The sequence below is a fragment of the Typopeltis vanoorti genome, chromosome 15, assembly GCF_054136105.1.
Source record: "Typopeltis vanoorti isolate ZY-2024b chromosome 15, IOZ_Tvanoo_1.0, whole genome shotgun sequence".
Classification (NCBI taxonomy): domain Eukaryota; kingdom Metazoa; phylum Arthropoda; class Arachnida; order Uropygi; family Thelyphonidae; genus Typopeltis; species Typopeltis vanoorti.
In genome coordinates, this window is record NC_143563.1 from 43,330,866 (window position 1) to 43,351,171 (window position 20,306).

General features: G+C 35.1%; 1 protein-coding gene across 1 annotated transcript in view; it reads left to right on the forward strand.

The window, feature by feature from the left end:
* The first annotated feature begins 303 nt into the window (after positions 1-303).
* Positions 304-20,306, forward strand: part of LOC150098709 (thiopurine S-methyltransferase-like) — a 43,114-nt gene continuing 23,111 nt past the window's right edge. Inside the window, exons 1-5 of the mRNA XM_090405145.1 lie at positions 304-381; positions 8,466-8,560; positions 10,325-10,417; positions 13,920-14,049; positions 16,816-16,868. Of these exons, the coding sequence (XP_090261271.1) occupies positions 8,478-8,560; positions 10,325-10,417; positions 13,920-14,049; positions 16,816-16,868 (359 nt within the window). The 5' untranslated portion in view covers positions 304-381; positions 8,466-8,477. The remainder of the gene's footprint in view (positions 382-8,465; positions 8,561-10,324; positions 10,418-13,919; positions 14,050-16,815; positions 16,869-20,306) is intronic.

Here is a 20,306-nt window from a genome sequence, read left to right on the forward strand (position 1 = left end):
AATCCATTGCAACCTGAATTTTATTTCTGGAATTTTAATGGGATTTTAAAAAAGTTATACAAATGACTTTTATGACGATATTGATTTTATTTATTGCAAATACATTGAGATCAATAATGCTGGCGTACTGTGAGCGTGAATGTTTTGTATAGGAAGTTTATTTTTCTTCTAAAAGGATTTGATATATCTTTCGTAAGAGGCAGATAACAGAGAATGATATCCATTATTATCAGCCATTCAGATAATTTTCAAGAAGTTTCGGTAACGAGAGTAATAATCTGCTTGGCGATGTGTGTCACATGCTACGACTGTTCGCTCTCATCAAGTTTCTAGGTCAAAGTGTTAGCATTAAAAGAGAATAAACATTTCCTGTCTTCTAACGTACGTATTTTAGATAACTTTGTAGGTTTGATGACTGATATTTGACTTTTAAATACTGTATCAAGTTTCTCATTTTGTTGGTTTTTATATGAGGTAAAATACCATATTATATTAAGTATATGACAATTCTTGGAATCATCTTGGTTTTTATCTAGCAGTGAACTGAAAATGGCTGATGTTGCTGAGAATACTAGACCATAAGATATTTTTTTAAAAATTTAGCATAGCGATTTTTATTATAATAAGATAAGAAATATTTTGTTTTTAGATTTCTTAAGTTGACTTTCATTTATACAGTAGTAAGAGAACAGTATATATTTTTTAAGATTCATGTTGATTTTTATTATAGGAAGATTATATAATTTATTCTTTAAAGTGACTTTTTTATTTCTTTATATTAAGATATCGATGATTTTTTTTACCTTTGTTATATTATATATATTTAGAATAAGATATTTATTTATATCGAGACCCATTCTCGAACGATCACACAATTATAGAAATTTGAAGTGCAACTGATTTTTCTATGAATTGGCTGATTGCACTCGCAGTAGACTGTCTATGCTCAGGTATAGCTTCATACAGTATCAGTTTCTTTTTCGCAAGCTTTAGGCTCTTCCATAAGTGGAGATAAAACAGTAATCCTACATTTTGGTGTGTGTGTGTGTGTGTACGTGCGTGAGCGAAGACATTTTTTAACACTGACGAGAAAATTTTCTAACGACATTACCCCTGCAAATTCTAATGGTTTGTTTATGTTTAATTTTTATAAGAAAAACACAATCGAAGGAAATTAAATGAAAAACCGCTAAAAAAATCGCTGAGCTGATTAGCGAATGGATGTTAGTGAATGTCGTTTGATGGGAGATGATTTTTTTTTCCCTCTCGATATGCGAACACACCCTTGTTTATTATAGCCGTGAAGTAGGTTGATATTTCCATATTTATTTTCTAGAGCAGTACCTACTGACCTTTCTTCGGTCACAGCACACTAATCCAATTAAAACTTTTACGCGGCATACTGAAAAATCATTATACGTACCCACTGGTAAACACCGACTTCCTATATTTTGCGAACCAAATGAATTCTGAAAAATCAGAACACGATTCTTCGTAATAAAGGTATTTCGGAATAGCATAACATAGAAACATAGAGCTAACCACCTTATCCTCGAGGCGGTCACGGATTCAAATCGTAATAGGTCATGCCCAATACGAACGTAAGAGACCACAAGACCTAATATGCGTGTATAAGGAGGAGGAAGGAAATATCTCTCAACTGAACTTCAAGGATTCGGAGACTCCTCAACTATAAGAGTCCTTCCTTTTCTTTCATTGATAGATGGAGGTCCGGAATAGCTTCTGATAGTGATGTAATAGATTTCGAATCCAATCGAAATTTTTGTGTCTGTTTTCTCAAAATAAAAAGGGAGATTCTCCGGAAGCATGCGTCGATGTTGCTTTGCTTGGATTAAAATTAAAACATTCAATAAACAACAAAAGTGAGCCATTATTAGCTTCATTTTTCCAATGTTGGATTTTAGATTTGATTCTATTATCCCTACAAGTTAATATATTTTCTAAAATAAACAGCCAAAAGGCTTAGTTCGGCAATACAAAATTATATAAGTAAAGTGGATATTAAATCCAGCATTATTTCAAAGCCGAATGTAGAAACTATGAAAGTTTCGTAAAAAAGTTGACCAGAGAGCTTACGAGAATATACTCGCTGGCATTCACGAGTCGCCCTAGCGCGGACCACTTAGAAGACATCAACGCTTGCTCAAGCGTCCATACATTTGCCTTCTATTGGTCCATTTAGATAAGGTTTCATCGCCGAACTGAAGACTTTTATCTCTTTATTTTAGAAAATACTTTCATGCACCAACTGAGAGTTCGCTTACGAAAAATACTTTTTGGTAAGCGAACTTAAGCCGCTTACGAACTTTTTCGTAAGCGGCTTAAGATTTTCCCTGGAACATGAGCGGTCCTGCTCAGTGGTAAGGTGAGCCTGTTATGAGTGGAACCTACGCTGAGTTGGACGATCTTTTGGGTCACTCGTAGGGAGTGGACTGGGGATCGCCTAATTTTTAGAGAGGTGATTTACTTAAACAGTTCCTGGTCTCTGAGGAAAACCAACCAGTTCAAAACAGCTGTCGAGTCAGTAAAACCTAATCAAAAGGGAACAATAAAAGCCGAATATATGGATGCTTGGGCAAGCACTCATGCCTTCTAAATGGTCCGCGCTAGGGCGACTCGTAAATGCTGGCGAGTGTATTCCCATAAGCTCTCTGGTGAACCTTTTTTATGAAACCTTCATAGTTTCTACATTCGACTTTGAAATAATGCTGGATTTAATATTCACTTACCTTATGTGATATATTTTCTTTCGGTCCTTGCATTTTTCGATTAAGTTCGTTCAGATGTTCAAATATATGTGCTGGGTATGCCATTTTATAGAAACCAATAGTTGTCGTTTAAAAAAAAAAAAATCAGAATCATTCGTGAAAAAAATAATGAATTCCCAAAACCCTCCCCTCGACACCCTTCAGAATAGCAAAAAGGAAAGCATAAGAAGGCTGGGGGAGGGGGGGGGAAGCGAATGTAGCGGTTTAGATTTGATGATGTTGATAATGATATGGATAAATCAATGTATCAATTGAATATTAATTTTTAGATCGAACGTTTGAGGCCAAGCTGCTAACTCTTTCCGTCTTTGCAGCCTTCACTATCTGAGACACTCTCACTTTATCCACGAGATTTTTCTTTTATTTCAAAGCATTCGTTGGTTAACGTAAATAATTTTCGCTGCACTCTTCCTACTCTGGGAACAGACTGTTCAGGTTGTATATGATATATTATTCGCAGTGATCGTCATGTAATAAAAATAAAATTTAAAAAAATTAACGTTGCTTTAAGTTTGTCATAATAAGAACCTTAAGAAGTCAACTGATCAACTGACTAATCAGTGCATGACGTAGTGATCTAATCGACACAGCGTATCTCATTTTCATGTAGTGTTTTTATCAAGCACGCGGAGAAGAGTTGCAACAACATTACACTTTCACATACCATGACTTATCGGAGATGTACTAAGAAATTGCTTTCTCTTCTTTGACGTAAATGATAAATGAATGTTTTTGTTATTTATATTACTGAGTTCAAAGTTCTCCTTAGAAGATCAGGAATAAAGTGGTTTTTGAATCAACAAATTCCATGGCTTACTCAAGAGTGTTCATGCTTTCTTTTATTATCTAAAATTGCAAGTTACAAAACTTGGAAGCGAAGCATTTTGACGCAAATAGCATCAGCTATTTGCGTCAAATGCACACCAAAGATCTTTTACTTTCTTTAAGACTAACCAAGTGGGTCTTGAGATCTAACCTTCTTTGTTGTTTTAGAGCATGCACAATTGTCCAGACGTTGGATTAAAATGTAAGGTAAATGTGTAGTGTGAAACAGTATCTTCTAATAATTTTAATCATTTATCCTCCATTTTTTCTAAATTATATTGAAGTTGTGTTTAGTTTATTATGCCAATGATTTAACTTTCTAAAAGGAAGCCTTCATAAATACTCGATGGGAACACGATTAACAGTGCAGATTTCCAAACCCACTCGGATATTCTCCTAACAAATTAATTTCGAGGCCCAAATGGGCACATTCTAATTGCTGAGAAAGCCGGAACCCTACAAAAACAAACAAATTCTTTTGGAAGAACACATAATGTTTAAAAAGCCTATATATCCCTGTGGAAATGAGTTTGCACCCATAGTGCTAGGTCTCCAAAAGAAGGACCGTTCTAAGTTCGATTCCAGTCAATTTAACAATCAGGAGGATAACTTCCTTGTTGTACACAGTCTTGAAATTCTTTAGGAAAAGTAGCTGCTGCCGCAACATCTGCACTTGCTGCCTCACCACGTAATTTGACACTGTGGCACTTACTTCGAGGCTTAAATCTCATGAACCAACCTTTGCTTCATAAAAATGCTTCGCCTCCACCTGTCTTTTTAAGATCCTCAAAAATTGTTTTTGCTTTCTCAGTTATAACAGCCTGCGTCAGAGGAATGTTTTTCTGATTCAAGTCATCCACCCATAATGATCATAACTTTTTCAAGTAGTTTATCTGTGCTATAACTTACATGTTTTGCAATTAGTACTGTCGTAGATTGTTGCGCAGATTGTTTTATTCTATCTGCATGTTTCATAATTGTAGTAACAGTCGATGGAGGTAAGTTCATACTTCTACAGAGCACGTGTCTGCCCATTTTCCATTCTTCGAATCACCTCCATCTTCTTTTCAAGTGTGATCGATTTCCGCGCCTTCTTAACACCAAGTTCTGCTAACTTTTCTTCACGTCATTTATCAAACATGGTATGTAATTACGTACTTTATCAATTTAAATACGTATGTATGTAAAAAAAAAAAAAATAGAACAATTAGGTAGATCCAACAGTGAAACTACATACATATACGTCGTAGTAGCTCGGTAAACACTCAAACACTGGAGTGCTTGCTAGCGTCGTTTCTCAGTCAGACCACACTACAGTAAGAAAGCACGCGCAGGCGTTATTGTGAATCGGCGTAAATTGAACCGTCGTAAACCGAGGGCTGCCTGTACTTATAAGCGCTTTTATATCAAACCTCATCCCATCATTCCTTTCGTGTTACGCATAATGGCCTGTAGCAGCCAAATAGCTTGGCTTATTATAAATTTGATTCTGCTTATGACAGGATGGTTAATTGCATCTACTTTGTCTACTTTGAATGTAAATTGCTTGTGTTCTTCTCGCCTGTTTGCCTGTTTTACGGAATGAAAAACCAGAATTTCCAGGAGGAAGAACCTCGTGACCACCGTATGAGTCACATTCATTTGAAAAGCCCTGCTAAATACATTATAGACGAGATCCAAACCTAGGCGTTTTCGACCAAAGGACTTCGTCAATACCGATTAAACTACGAAGGTTCCACTTCTATATTTGGGCATCGTTTTCGTTTTTTTATTTTTTATTTTATTTTTTTTTAAGATTCTTATTTATTGTGAATGTAGTAAAATATTCAAGTCTTGAATTTTGGTTGCTTATATCCATTTCACAGAATATTTTTTTATTAATCGAATATTTAAAAAAAAATCAGGGAATATCACTTAGTCAACTCATGTTTGAGCATGTGTGTACTAAAGAACCCTGATGTGCTAGAACAACCAAGTTCCAATTTTAAATCTTTAAAATACCTGCTTGTTTCGATTCTTATTACAAACTCCTTGTAATAAGTTACAAGGATTTTGTAATAAATTTGTTCGTAATGTTCAGTGCATTGTTTATTTCCAGTACTTATAAGGTAGTAAATATTTCCAATATAGCAGATAATATCGCAGAGAAAGCTAGGAGAAAAATCAAAAACATGTATACTTGTTTTGTTGATTTTCAGGAAGCATTTGACAGTATTGACCAGAAAGTGACATTAGCAGTTCTGGAATCCTATGGAATTGATAAAAAACTAATAGCTATATTAAAAGATGTTTGTCAGAATGTAGTTGCGGCAGTCAGAATAGGTGATGATTTGGGGAAATGGTTTAAAACAAGTAGAGATACTAGACAGGCAGACCCAATATCACCAAGCATTTTCATCGCACATTTAGAAAGAGCAATGGACAAATTGAAGGAAGATGCCAAAGGAATATCTGTACACGGAATGAGAATTAACAATCTGAGATTTGCAGATGACATTGTTATTATCGAAGAAGATGAAAGAGAACTACAAAAAACATTGAAACTGTTGAATGAGGAAGGGAAGAGATTTGGACTTGTTATGAACTTGGAAAAAACAAAGACAATGGTATTTGGTGAGAAGAACATGAAACAAAAGATACAAGTGGATGGAACTGATATAGAAAATGTAGAACAATTCACATATTTGGGAAGTAAACTGACATATCACTTGGACTGTAAAAAAGAAATAAAGATCAGCATTGCAAAGGGAAGAACAAATCTGAAGGCCATGGATAATATCTGGAAAAGTAAAGTGATCAGTCTGCAAACAAAACTAAGAGTACTGGAAACATGCATTTTCAGCGGTGTACTGTACGGATCTAAAACGTGGGTAATAAATAAAAAATCAAGAAAAAGAATTTTGGCATTTGAAAGAACTTGTTACAGATAAAGACATTTATGTTTGGTATTTTGGATGGTTTAAACAAGATGTAGACCATACAGAGAATGGATAGATGATATAAAAGACTGGTGTGGAATGGGTGTACAAAAACTGCGACACTGTGCACTGGACAAAGAAAGGTGGAAGAAGATAGTGAAACAGGCATCAGAAATCAACGGGCAGTGAGCCCACGGTTCGTATGATGATGATGATGAAATATTTCCCGTGTTTAGTCTTTTGATAAGGAAGGTGAAGATTGATTTTTCCAGGACCGCCTACTCTCTCCCCCTGTCTGTTTTGTGCGTGACGGAATTTTGACTGAATCTCTAGACTGGTCTCGGAACTTTTTTAAAGTATTATATTTAATTTTTTAAAACAAAAAACTCCAGCTGACATTGAAGAAAAAAAATTTCATGACTGCATTAAGACTGAACAAAATATATATGAATAATAACCATAATGACGGTATCAATAACAATCTAATAACATTAGTTATTAAAAAATAAGTGGTGTGCTATACACCATGCATGTTTAGAAATAACTAAAATTTCGTATTTATCGCGCTATTAAGTCTTATGGAAACTATTTTGACAGGAGACAATATTTCTGTCAATTTTGAAAAGAACAGTAACTTTTAGTGATAAGGAAGTTGTTCTCCTATTATACAAGGTCTTAGTAATACTAAATCTGAACTATCATCAACAGATATGGTCACCTGGGTTTTCACTGTTTCTTCAATTACTAAGAAACATCCAGCATTTGCTAACCAAAATCGTATCAGGCTTGTAGAGCTTTGCACATGAAGACAGGCTGAAGGAGTATGGTCTTCAATATTTTAAAGATCGAAGGATGATTGGAGATACGATAGAAACATACAAGTTAGTAAGAGGCTCTTATATAGATACAGGGGAAATGTCAGCTCATGGGAGGGAGAACACAAGGTGATTAGGAAAGAATATAAGTTGGACATTCTTTTCATGACGTCTAATGAATGGCATAAGATACCACTGGGCATTGGATATTATTGGTGAATGTTTTCAAGGGGATATGTGATTGGCGTACACTTTCTACGACCTTTTCTCGATGAGGCCTGACTCCATGAACGTGTTTATATGGAGTCTGGGCGATAATAATAATAATAATAATAATTATTATTATTATTATTTAAATTAAGGAGATATTTAATGCCACATTATTTCAAAGCCGAATAAGAAACTCAGATAGAAATCAAAGAGTTTCATCCGAATATAGCAAGCTATAAAAGTTCGGAGAGTCCAAGCGTAAGCAAACACCTGAGGTAGTACAATATCGGGCAACTCGTAGTAAAGGTGGATAAAGCTAGGATCACTATTCTTAGTATTAACCCTAATGTAAAACTCATCCCCCTAAGAGATGTATGTTGTTTTACATTAAGGGAGATAGGTCACTACTTAGACCGGTTTCAACTTTTATCGAGGTCTCATTAGTGAGTAGGTAGACCAATAAATACCAAGATTGTAGTGATAATAGCTTTAATACTTTACAGTACGAGTTGTTAATGAAATAAAGAGCCAAAAGGCTTCACTATGGCGATGTAAAAATTATTTAAATTAAGCCTTTGGCTTAATATGAAGTGAAGCCTTTTGGCTCTTTATTTCAATAATAATAATAATAATAATAATAATTTCACAAGTGAATGACGTGTACTTCAAATAGAAAAAAATTGCAATGAATAAAAATTTGAACCTATTAGTTTATCGGTAGTGTCGTAGTATTGGATCATAATATTCATTCTGATATTATGATTATTAGAAATTATGCAAAATATAAATTAAAATAAAATTAATTTATTTTATTATCTTTTTTTTTTTTTTTTTTAAGGGAGAATGTCATTTCGGATATTTTAATTCTCAAGTGTGTTTTATTTATTTAAGATTTTGCTATTTTGCAGATTGGACACTAGATGGCATCTGAGGCGTCGCATAAATTTTGGGAAAAGAAATATGGAGATAATGATATTCCATTTTTCTTGGATTTCAAGCATCCGTAAATATTAATTGAATGCATTTTCTAATTTTCTGATTGCTCTCTGATTTTTGTAAAATAGATAAAACCTAGTAAAATTTTCACATTGTTCGCTTCTTTAAAAATAATGAGGAAATATATTTTTATAATCGATGTACTGAATATATGAAGAAGGAAGTATATATGCTGTGCATAGCTCATCGACCAAAAAAAGTTAAAAAAAAACACGTATTTTCAATTCAAATCAAATATCTGAAGTAGATTTTTGAAGACTCTCGGATGACAAGCTAGTAAGTAAATTGGAACTAATCTTGGTTGGATTATAAATGCGCTAGATTGGAGTTTGATATTATTAAGTTGTGTTGGGGATTGATTGATTGATATTATTGGAGGATACAAGAGATTGGAGGATTGTTTGATTGATATTATTAAGTTGTGTTGTGGTGGCAATGTCCCAGAAGAGGAAATTCAATAATTGTGTTCCCCATGGGTCTGTTTTTTGTGGCTGTTGTTGTTTAACTTATACGGTATGTGAATAATTGCCGGCAGAATCCCGCTCTTGGCATGTTTTTGATTGTCTGTGATAACATAAGTGGTGGTGGTGGTGATCAGTAGATGGTGTTGGTGTAGATTATGATGGTAGTTGCGTTTCGCTGTAGTTGGTGGATTTTGTAGTGGATACGGTGAAGTCTAGAGCAGATGCCATCCCTCGATGAGTCTTTGGACACCTTGGAGATGTCACGTAATAATAATAATAATAATACTGGGATGAGCTTGAATAATGATATACAGATCTTTGGAGACGATCCCAAGTTGTACTTGATGTTGTAGCCTTGCGAGAGGACTTTAGTAGACTGAATAACTGGTCGAGTGAGTGAGGTTATCTGTTCTATATAGCAAATTATAAGAAGAGGTGGAGAATGATGAGGGATCTGTGACTGATTGTGGACAAGGACCTAAAATTTCTGGGATACATTTCTGAAATTGTGAAGCTGCACAGCAGATTATAGTAGTGATGCGGAGTAAAAGGAAACTGATATACAGATGTTAGGAAATTATGTTTTCATTCTATATGGCTTTGATCAGGCCACATAAGGACTGTTTTGCACAGATTTGATTACCTGGTTTTCAAAAAGATGAAGAGATATTGGAAAAGGCTCAGAGACAATTGAGGTGGTTCTGGTCTGTGGAATGAGGACACATTTGAGGGAATGCAATTACAGAGTCTAGTGGATAGAAGGAGAAATGGAGAGTATATGATGGCGACATATAAGTTGGTAAGGGGTTATTACTGGATTAATGTCGATGCCATTTTTCATATAATGGACGGAAACAGGAAGGTACAAACAACATCCCTGAAAGAAGGTGTTAGCAAAGGGATAAAGAGTAGTTTTGTGTGGAGTGTGGTAGGTGATTGGAATACATTGTTTGAAAGCGTGGTGAATGCATTTTAGTTACGGTATGATAAGCCGTGTGACTCCATAGAAGTATAATGCTAACCGGAAGAAGAACAACAACAATAATAATAAAGATCTGCTGTTTGATAAAGTGTGACAAGCTGGGAGGTAAAATTGTTATTTACATATTTCTTCCGGTTCTAATAATTATTACGTTGTATAATCAGTTACTGTTGCCTGTTATGGGTCTTAAATAGTCTTTCGTTAGCTGAATGACAACCATTCATTACTCTATTGCATGAGGGAGCATATAATTCAATTTATATCACACATATACTTATTGATTTGTATATAATACTATTAATAATTCTAATTTGTTGTAATCTAGAATGCTTGTAAAATACAAACATCGTTTGATTGATGGACGCCAAAACATAAAGATATTCTTTCCTCTGTGTGGCAAAAATGTGGACATGAAATGGTAAGTAATATGATTGTTTTTAATTCCAACTAACAATTTTTATGATTTGTTAAAATTATTATCTTTTGATGTATCCTGTCGAATTAGGAAAAATCATAAAAATAAAATAAATATTCTTTATACTCATTATCATTGTAAAATAAACAACATTTTGGATTTACAAAAATAAAATAAAAAAGTGAGTCACTTGAGGATATTTTATGAAGAATATTTCATTTATACCGAAAATGACGTAAAAGAGAATACTTGTTCTGAACTAAAAATTCATCGAGGATCATACTCATTTCAGTACTGTTTGAGAGTATCGTACCAAAAGTTTTTCCCCCCACTATATTAGACATTTATGTAATAAAATACATTTATAGATCTTCAATACAATCTTCTTTAGCATTATCACTGCTGTCCTCACTACTACCATTTATGTATAATATCAATAATGGTGAGGTGTTTCACAAAAATGGATGTTTCGAATTATGAAACATATCCAAGAGTTGAGGGTTCATGTTAGGACACCGCAAGAGGATGAAGGATTGAAAAAACTCTTTCCACAGTCATCGATTTGTCGCCCGTCCGTCAGACGCGGGTTGAGTCCTTTGTATGTGTTCATGGGGCTGGTCTGCCTGTTTTGAGAGACGAAAAACCGGAGTTTCCGGAAATAACCTACCACCTAGGTATGGGATCGGCTAACTCACCTTCATTGAAAAGATATAAAGGTTCTTCCGGTCATGGATGGAATACGAACCCAGATATTTCAACCGGAACCACTCCGTCGAAACCAACTGACCTATATCATAAGTTTTAAAAGAGGTATACCGTGAGTAGACATATCGATACAAAATTAATAACGGAAAACACTTACGTACAAAGAATATTTAATAGTATAATTTTCGCCTGTGTGTCACAGGCATCTTCAGTACATTAAGCTCAAATTAAACAATAAATGGCAATTCCAAAAAGCGCCACCTAAGTAGCTGATATAAGATAACTAAAAGGGTCAATAACTTTCCTAAAAATAAATAAATAAATAATAATAATAATAAAGTAAATAAATGAAAAAAAAATCAATACAATAAAAAAAGTTAGGAAAGATTAGCTCATTTGTAAAGTACTATCTCCCATAAACAGATCCGACGGCTTACGTCTATCCCCTTTATGGGAGATAGTACTTTACAAATGAGCTAATCTTTCCTAACTTTTTATTGTATGGATTTTTTTTTTCATTTATTTATTTATTTTTATTTTTATTATTATTATTTATTATTATTATTTTTTTATTTTTTTTTTATTTTTAGGAAAGTTATTGACCTTTTTAGTTATCTTACATCAGCTACTTAGGTGGTGCTTTTTGGAATTGTCAGTTAGTGTTTAATTTCAGCTTAAAATGTACTGAAGATGCCTGTGACACACAGGCGAAAATTATACTATTAAATAATCTTTGTACGTGAGTTTTTTCCGTTATTAATTTTGTATTGACCTATATCATATCCCGCTTCTTCCTCAAATCTTTCTTTGAAGTCTTATTTCCAGAAACAAAACGATCAGAAGGCGTTTTATTTGGCTCATGTTTTGGTTTAACACTGACTCGAAATAGAGACTATTACATCATTTCATTGACTACGCACACGGTGTGGAGAACTTTTGAAACTACCCTCGTACATACACACTCACACACATTTGAATATTTAATAAAATCATTTAAATAATTAGCAAACATAAATACCGAAAAATGTGAAGATCATAATATTCACCCCCACACGTACACAATCATATTAATTAATGCAATAAAAATGTATAAATAAAGATAATAATCGTATGATGATACACGGCCGTGAGTCCTCTTTACGGGGAGGTACGGCACCATCTCAGTCCCCCCCCAAATTTTATCCGGGCTCCGGAACCGGCATAGCTGACGAATCAGACCAATGGTGGATCAGTATTCCTGACTGTAATCCGTGGGTGTTCACGGGACCGGTTTGCCTGCTTGCGGGATGGAAAACCCCAGATAAACTGGTGGGAAAAACCCTGCTGTTCACACCCAAGACCGGCTAACTTGGCTATGGCAGATCCTTAAGTTCCTCGCGTTGTCGACGGGAATCGAACCTAGGACACTCCTTCCTAGGCATATGGCTGCGAAGCGCATGGCCACTAGGCTAACCGCGCGGACTAAATAAAGATAAATATAATTAAAGCAGGGATTCTCAACCCATGGTACGCGTACCACTGGTGGTACGTGAGCCACTGCCTTACTGGTACATCTAATATCTTGAATTAAATATCAGTGGTGCGCTACTGGAAAAGGTTGAGAACCCCTGAATTAAAGGATTTAAACTTGTGTTACTTTGCTTAAGTCTTGAAATAAATTGCATTCCACGTAATGCAGGATATAATGCCATGAGAATGTTTAGACTTTTTCTCCCCTTATAGTCCGTTTTCCATGATTAAGTGATAATTAATTAAGTTTACAATAATGACGTTTATACAATAATTGCAGTTTATTTCATGTTAATCTGAATATAAATAATTTTAATTTAAATAAACAAGGGATTCATGAGTAGGCTGACCATAAGTACCGATTTAAACGGGACAGTACCGTTTTTTTTTTCCATATTTCACGGCTGTCCCGTTGTTTTAATAAAAATATCAATTTTGTCCCGTTTTTAATAAAAACTATAAATATACTTTAATATTAATCATAAATTATTATTATTCATAACCTACTCGTATAATCATATATCAATATTACGGATATCAGTAATTTGTATAAGCATGGAGTCGCATTTGTTCGACTCCATGCTTATACAAATGCGACATATTTTTTAAAGTTTTAAGTCTATCCTTGCAATGTCAAACAAGCGAAAGTGCAGTTTTAATGACGATCTCCAGAAAAAATTCAAATTTATTTAATTGAATAAGCTGTGTGCAAGTGATGAAACAAATGTACATATTTTTTTATGAAATGAGCGAAAAACGCCTCGACTTTCATGACTTTTGTAATATTGTAGAGTTTATTCTTTGTCTTCCAGGAAGTTCAGCACCTGTTGAGAGAATATTCTCTGTTATGAACAGTATGTGGGCATGAGTCATTTTTAGTAAATGCAAAGCTCACTGTTGCCATGGGAACACTGAATAAATACTCTGTATCGGCCAGCCATCTGGTGAATATAATCAACTCTACTGCAGTTAAAAATAATAATAAATAAATAAATTACACATCGGAAAAAAGTATGCGAGTTTCATCCGTTTTGTTTAAACTCTTTACGTTCGCCAGATGGCAGGATTTTTGCTAGTAGATACTGTTTTGTCTGACACCTACACTTTCATCCTATGATAACGGTAAGAGATAAATTTCGTCAAATGGAACAAGGTAGAAGAAGATTATTACGCAACACTTGGACCATTCCACACTTCGTAAATTTCAAGTATTAAAAATAATGGAATAGTATCTCTCTTTTTTTATTTATTTTAATTTTAAAATTTAAATAATCTTTATCAAACTTTTCAGGCTCTATGAAGAAGGTCATAAAATAGTTGGAGTGGATTTTTGTACCAAAGCAGTAAATGATTTCTTTACCGAACAAAAACTTGAATACACAAAAGAACCTGTGGAAAGTTTGAAAGGAGAACTGTATCAGGTATCTAAGATTTAGATATATTAAGAACTATTCACTTGTTTTTTCATTTTCATTTTACAATGAATGTTTTTTTTAATTGATATCACATACCGGGAGATGTCAGCCATACTTGAAAACAATTTATATCGAAGTCATAATACTCAAAGGTTGCAAATATTTCAATTATACGAGGGTCAATCAAACAAGTAGGGACAAAGAACGTAATTTGTCATCTTATAATTTCTTTATCAATAGGAAAAGTCAAAATCAAAGAATCGGGAGCAGTGGTGCACCCAGAGGGGGGGGGGTCAAGGGGACCGGGTACCCCCCAAAGAAAAGGAAAAAGCACTAGAAAAATTTCCAAAAATCTTTTCCTAATTAAAATTCATTTTTTTTTATTTATGTTGTGTGCTACTTATGAATTAGCGATCACTACAGATGCTCAGTTATAGGTCGTATGCGATGTGTAGTGTGTATTCGCAAAACGTCTACTCAACTCGCCCCCCAAAGGTTAAATCCTGAGCGCTCGGCCTCCTCCAAGATTAAATCCTGAGTGCGCCACTGATCGGGAGTATATAGACTTAGTTATCATGAGGAAAAACGACACATGCAAATACTTTATTTATTTTAAGAATCTCAAAAATAATCGCTTCGAGTTAGTTTGGATTGCACAATGCATAAAGTTTTGAACCGTTTCTATGGTTGAATTGTCTGAATTAATTCAAACATTATCATAAAGGAATAATTTTGACACTCATCCTCCATATTAGACACCCATTTGAATTTCTCTTTGATGTGGCTAACGTGTTTCACTACATTTTTTTTTAAACTTTCTATCCTTTCGTGCGCTTTTCTTTGACTAAAACATTTTGTCCATGATTGAACCTCTTCTAACTACAAATATTTGATGACAGCACTTTGTTCAAAATCGAATAACATATTCATCTCTCGACTAACGATAGAGCGAACTTCTAGGCTTACTCGAAGTTCATTCTATCATAATGCAGCTATAACATCACTAATTTTTCAAATTATTTGCAACAGTGACAACGACAAGTTCCGAGGATCATGGTATTGATATATCATTTATATGAAAAAATAAAGATGTTTAATTGAACAAATAAAATTTTATAAATAACGAGTTAATTTATGTAAGATGGTAGTCTGAAAAGTTCTCGGCCTAACAATGAAAAAACGAATTTATAATTTCAAAGTTATTTTTATTTTTAAACATAATCTCCCTTAAGACTAATACATTTATTCCAGCGATTCTACAGCGCCATTATCCTGTCCCTATAGTGGTTCTCAGTGCAAAATATCCCTCTACAGCTGCAACCACCTCTTGATTCGAAGGAAAACGCTGCCCAGCGAGGAACAGTCTTAAATTTGGGAACAGATAGAAGTCAGAGGGAGCCAAATCTGGGGAAAAGGGTGATGTTCCAACAATTCATAATGCAGATCCCTTAATTTTCCCATTGCCAAAACATCTTTGTGGGCAGGTGCATTGTCCTGATGAAAGATGATTTGTTTTTTTCCTTCAAACCAGGTCTTTTCTCACGAAGTTTTGCGTCTAGTCTGGTTAAAAGATCGGAATATTCCCTCGTCCTTTTCAAGATGTTTTACCCTTTTCAAGATAATTAATAAACAAAATGTCTTTAGCACCCCAAAACATAGATGCCATGACCCTTCCTGCTAACGGAACCGATTTTTCTTCTTTGGCGCTGAACAACCGGCTTCTATCCACTGTTTTGACTGCTGCTTAGATTCTGGTTTGTAATGGTGAATCTCATGCATAGTAGTAAATCAACGCACAAAATCAGTTTTATTCTTGTTAAAACTCTTCAGAGTTTTTCTGTTCAGAGATTTTCATGCGAGTGTGTTTTTGATCTGCAATGAGCAAGCGTGGCACCCATCTTGCGCAAAGCTTTTTCATATGCAAAATATATCCTACACGTTCTTTTGAAATGCCTATAGTCAATTTCATGCACTTTGACTCGCCTGTTACCCAATACCATATCGTGCACTTAATCAATGATTTCTGGTGTTGTTGCACTTTTTTGGACGTCCTTCACGTGGATCATCTTCAAGGCTGGTACGGTCACGTTTAAACTCGGTAGTCCATTTCTTAATTGTCGAAAACGAAGGAGAAGAGTGCCCACAAACTTCTATGAACTTCGAGTGAATTTCTTTTGGCATTAAACCTTCTTTTACAAAGAATTGTATAACCGCACAATACTCGACTTTATCCGTTTCAAGGGACACAGACAACACTTTTGCTTCAGACAGCTGTATAAAACAAATTACTTGATAGAATGATCTGCAATTTCACATGGATGCTTATGACAGTTGTACCAACTTAGAAAAGAAAATCTTGCTAATAGCGTTGCCATCTATGGTCGGGGCCGAGAATTTTGCAGACCACCCTCGTATATACAGTATATATACTATTATAATCAAATTATTAAGTTGTTCTAACGGCGCCACGCTAGTAAAACTAAATTCCAGTGAATTCATTTTACTAATTTTTTCCCTGATAAATAGTTATTTTTATATAAATATCATGGCTGCTGGGCAGTAACATATGCAGGATCCTCGACCTTTGAATTGTTCCCCATTTATATATTAATATATAAAATATATTTCCAAAGATACATTCGGAAAGATATATCTCTTCTGAAAGATTAAAAGATCAAACAGCATTGATCCTGCTTATGCTACTGCTATAGGCTGACACTGGCATTTTTTTTATGTCAAAGTTTTGGTAATTTTTCTGATGTTTATTTTCAGACAGTGGATGGTCGACTCAAAATTTATGTATGTGACATATTGCTCCTAAACAGGTATTTAACTGACGTTTTAGTAATGTTGAAAATATTAGTATAGAATTGTAACTTATCTGCATTTCTTTTCTTCTAATATGATTCCCTTTTTATGATTTGACTTCTTTTTCACATATTACCCATCGATATTGATAATTCAATTATCGTTACTACATAAATTGGATGGCCATGTTGCGAAAATGTGCTTTTCTGGAAACTTCAATTCTCTGAAGATCTGTCATTCCGCACACAATGCATCCATCTCAATGAGGGTCTACCCTTCCTATTTTTCCAGGAACTTTACCTTCTATTACTGTTCTGAGAAGTCCCCCTTCCATCTTTTCAATGTATCCAAAGTATTTTAACTTTCTTCTGTCAATATCCTTAAGGAGCCTTAAAGTTCTACTGATCCTTTCTGGCACCCATCTGTTTGTCCGTCTTTTAGTATATGATATCCTCAACAGGCTTCCATAACATCACATCTCAAAAGCAGCAATGCTTTTCTTATCAGACGTCTTTAGGTTTCAAGTCTCACATCCATGTCTCTTTTGGAAAAAGGGCTACGTACAGAATCTCCATCTTTGTTCTTGCAGAGATAGATTCATCCAACTAGATTTTAGAAAAATCTCTGACTATTGTTTAGCCATTCCTTATCTTTTTCTGACATCTTCTGAACAGCAATTCTTCACATTAATAATGGAGCCCAGGTACTTGAACTTGCTGACTTCTTCAATTCTTTCTCCATTAAGGGACACTTGTTTCTCAGGAGCTTCCTTGTCTGTATGTATTTTGAAACCATATTTGCTTTGCTAGGATTGAGCTGAAGTCTTCTGTTCTTTCTGATCTCATTAACGGTGTCAAGGATTTGTCCTAGTTCTTTCTTTTACTTACAAAAAAAGTACCATATCATCAGCATACCTCATATTATTGATCAGTCTACAACCTATCCTAATTCCTGTCTTGAGTTCATGCAGTGTTTCATGAATGATGTCCTCAGCATATATACTAAACAAGTGACAAGAAAGTAGGCATCTTTGCTTAACTCACGTTCCAACTTGAATCCAATCAGTTAATCTAATACCGTGGCTTCTTGCTAGCCGTAGAAGTTAACTAATCAACCTGATAATGCGTTTAGGAAAATCCATTATTTTCATTAGTTCCCCCAGTTTCACATGCTTACACAGGCAAAAGCATTAGAGTAGTCTATGAAACGCATTACCATAGGGAATCTAAATTCTTTATGCTTTCTGTGATCTGTCCAAGGCAAAGAATCTGATTTCTCGTACCCTTTCCTTAAACCTGCTTGTTCCTCAAGCATCTCTCCCTCAACCTTAGCCTCAAACTTATTTAGCATGATCTTTAATAAAATCTTGTTTGTATGAGATAGCTTCATATAAACAGTTTAACTGCTGTTTTTTTCAATCTCATGTCTAAGTGAAGGAGGAACTAGATCGAAATTTTCCTGATGAGGCGAGAGGTTCTTTTAAATTTTCCTTGTCTTCTGTACTGTACAGTTCTTCCCACAATTCTTTCCATCTGTTTTTTATTTCCAGTTCTCCTTTTAATACTTCTCTATTCCTGTCTTTCATGACATTTGATTTGGGCTTAATCTTGTTCTTTAGGTCACTAACGAAATGAAACATCCATTTGTAGTTGCGCTTCCTCATCTGGAACTCTATCTCTTCATATTTATTAGCATAAAATTTCCTTGTCATACGTGGTGGCTCTTCCGACTTCTCTATGTAATCTCTTCTATTCACGAAGAGCAGAGGGACTGTGTTCAGTACCTGTGCTCTTTGTTTCTCCAACCACCTTCTTTCAATTAGATCCCATGTTGAATCTGATATCTATGGGTGTATTGGTCTTTTAATTGTGCCTAGACACTTCTTGGCTGTATCCTTGAATTATTCCCAAAGCATTTCAGGTGAGTTCTCCTCACTAGTTTCCAAAAGATCATCCAACCGAGTTGATGATCCAGGGATTAGTCTGACATCCAGTCTAGTGGGATAGGCCTGACTTGAAAGTTTTCGAAATCAGTCTTACTTTGGATCTCATATGCATATCACAGTTCTCATATGCACATCAGAAATGTATGTCTGTCTGGTGTTCTAGAGCCAGGATGTACTTTTTTCATCACTAAAGAATAAATTAGCTTCAAATAATATTACAAAAAATCTCTGAAAAATATGTAAGAATTAATATAACCCTTAAAGTTTTATTTATCATTTCGAATATATACAGTTGAAATATATACATGTAGACACAAATGGATTGACGGAGTGGGATTTTGATGTGAACGGACGTATTATTTTAGACTGAGCCTGATTAGTTTATTTACAAGGTTTTTCACGAAACGCGCATTGCACTGGCGCAGACACAGTTTGTTTCCTACTGTCTTCCCCTCTGCATGAAACATGCAAGAGGTCTAATGGCCGGCAGGCCCCACCCGCAATGAGCGCCAGTGGTGGATTTATTGTTTTATTTAGGGAGGTAGGATTTCAATCTGTGGCCAAGTAATTTCGTGACACTCCTTTTCCCTATCATAGGACAACTGGTTGTATTTTATTGCTGGTAGACACCTAAGAGTGTCTACGGGATTTGCTAGTGGACCCTGAAAAGTCCACAGGATTGTCTTTAACCTGCTCGAGACACCTGAGCAATCTCTACTCTTTCTCCATCTGTGTCTTAACACATTTCTAAATTAATATCATGGCAAAACTTCTGAATGAAGCCAAATTCGAGGAAGTATACATGGAATTCCTCAGCCTAGGAAAGCTGCTGAGTGATAATTGGCCAGGAAAAGTCTAGCTCTTTGACACATTTCCCCCCCTCCCAAAGCAGTCACAGAGGACAATATGGATGGCATAAGTGAAGAGCCCATAACTCTGACACAATCAGATTTTGCACATTCCCCAAGTATGGAAGATGCTACATCCCAAGACAGCAGTTATCATACCTTTGAAACATACAGAGTTCCAAATGGTCAAAAAGAAGAGAAAAATCTCCACCAATGTGGAAGAACCCAAAATAACAGGGATAGAAGCACTCAATGGTCCTAAAGAAAAGATACCACCAGTCATATTAAGGGATAAGGAAAAATGGATCCCTGTCTCGTCAGCCCTCGGAGAACAAAACAACTCATTCTAATTGGCCAAAAACTTAGATGAGGGACTTAAAATACAACCCACTACTGTCATGGATTACAGACAGATTACCAGATTTATGGACATTGCTCACGTCCCATATCACACCTTCACTTTATCCAGCGAAAAGAACCTGAAGGTAGTTCTACGTGGGATAGCTGAAGGTATCACTCCTGAAGATGTGAGCACTGATCTCTCCAGATGGGGCCTGTCTCCAGTAAAAGTCAGCAGGAGATGCTCAAATCTGATAAAAGACCAATGCCTTTGGTGCTGGTGGAAATAAGCAACAGACAAAAGCAGATCGCTGAACTGACAG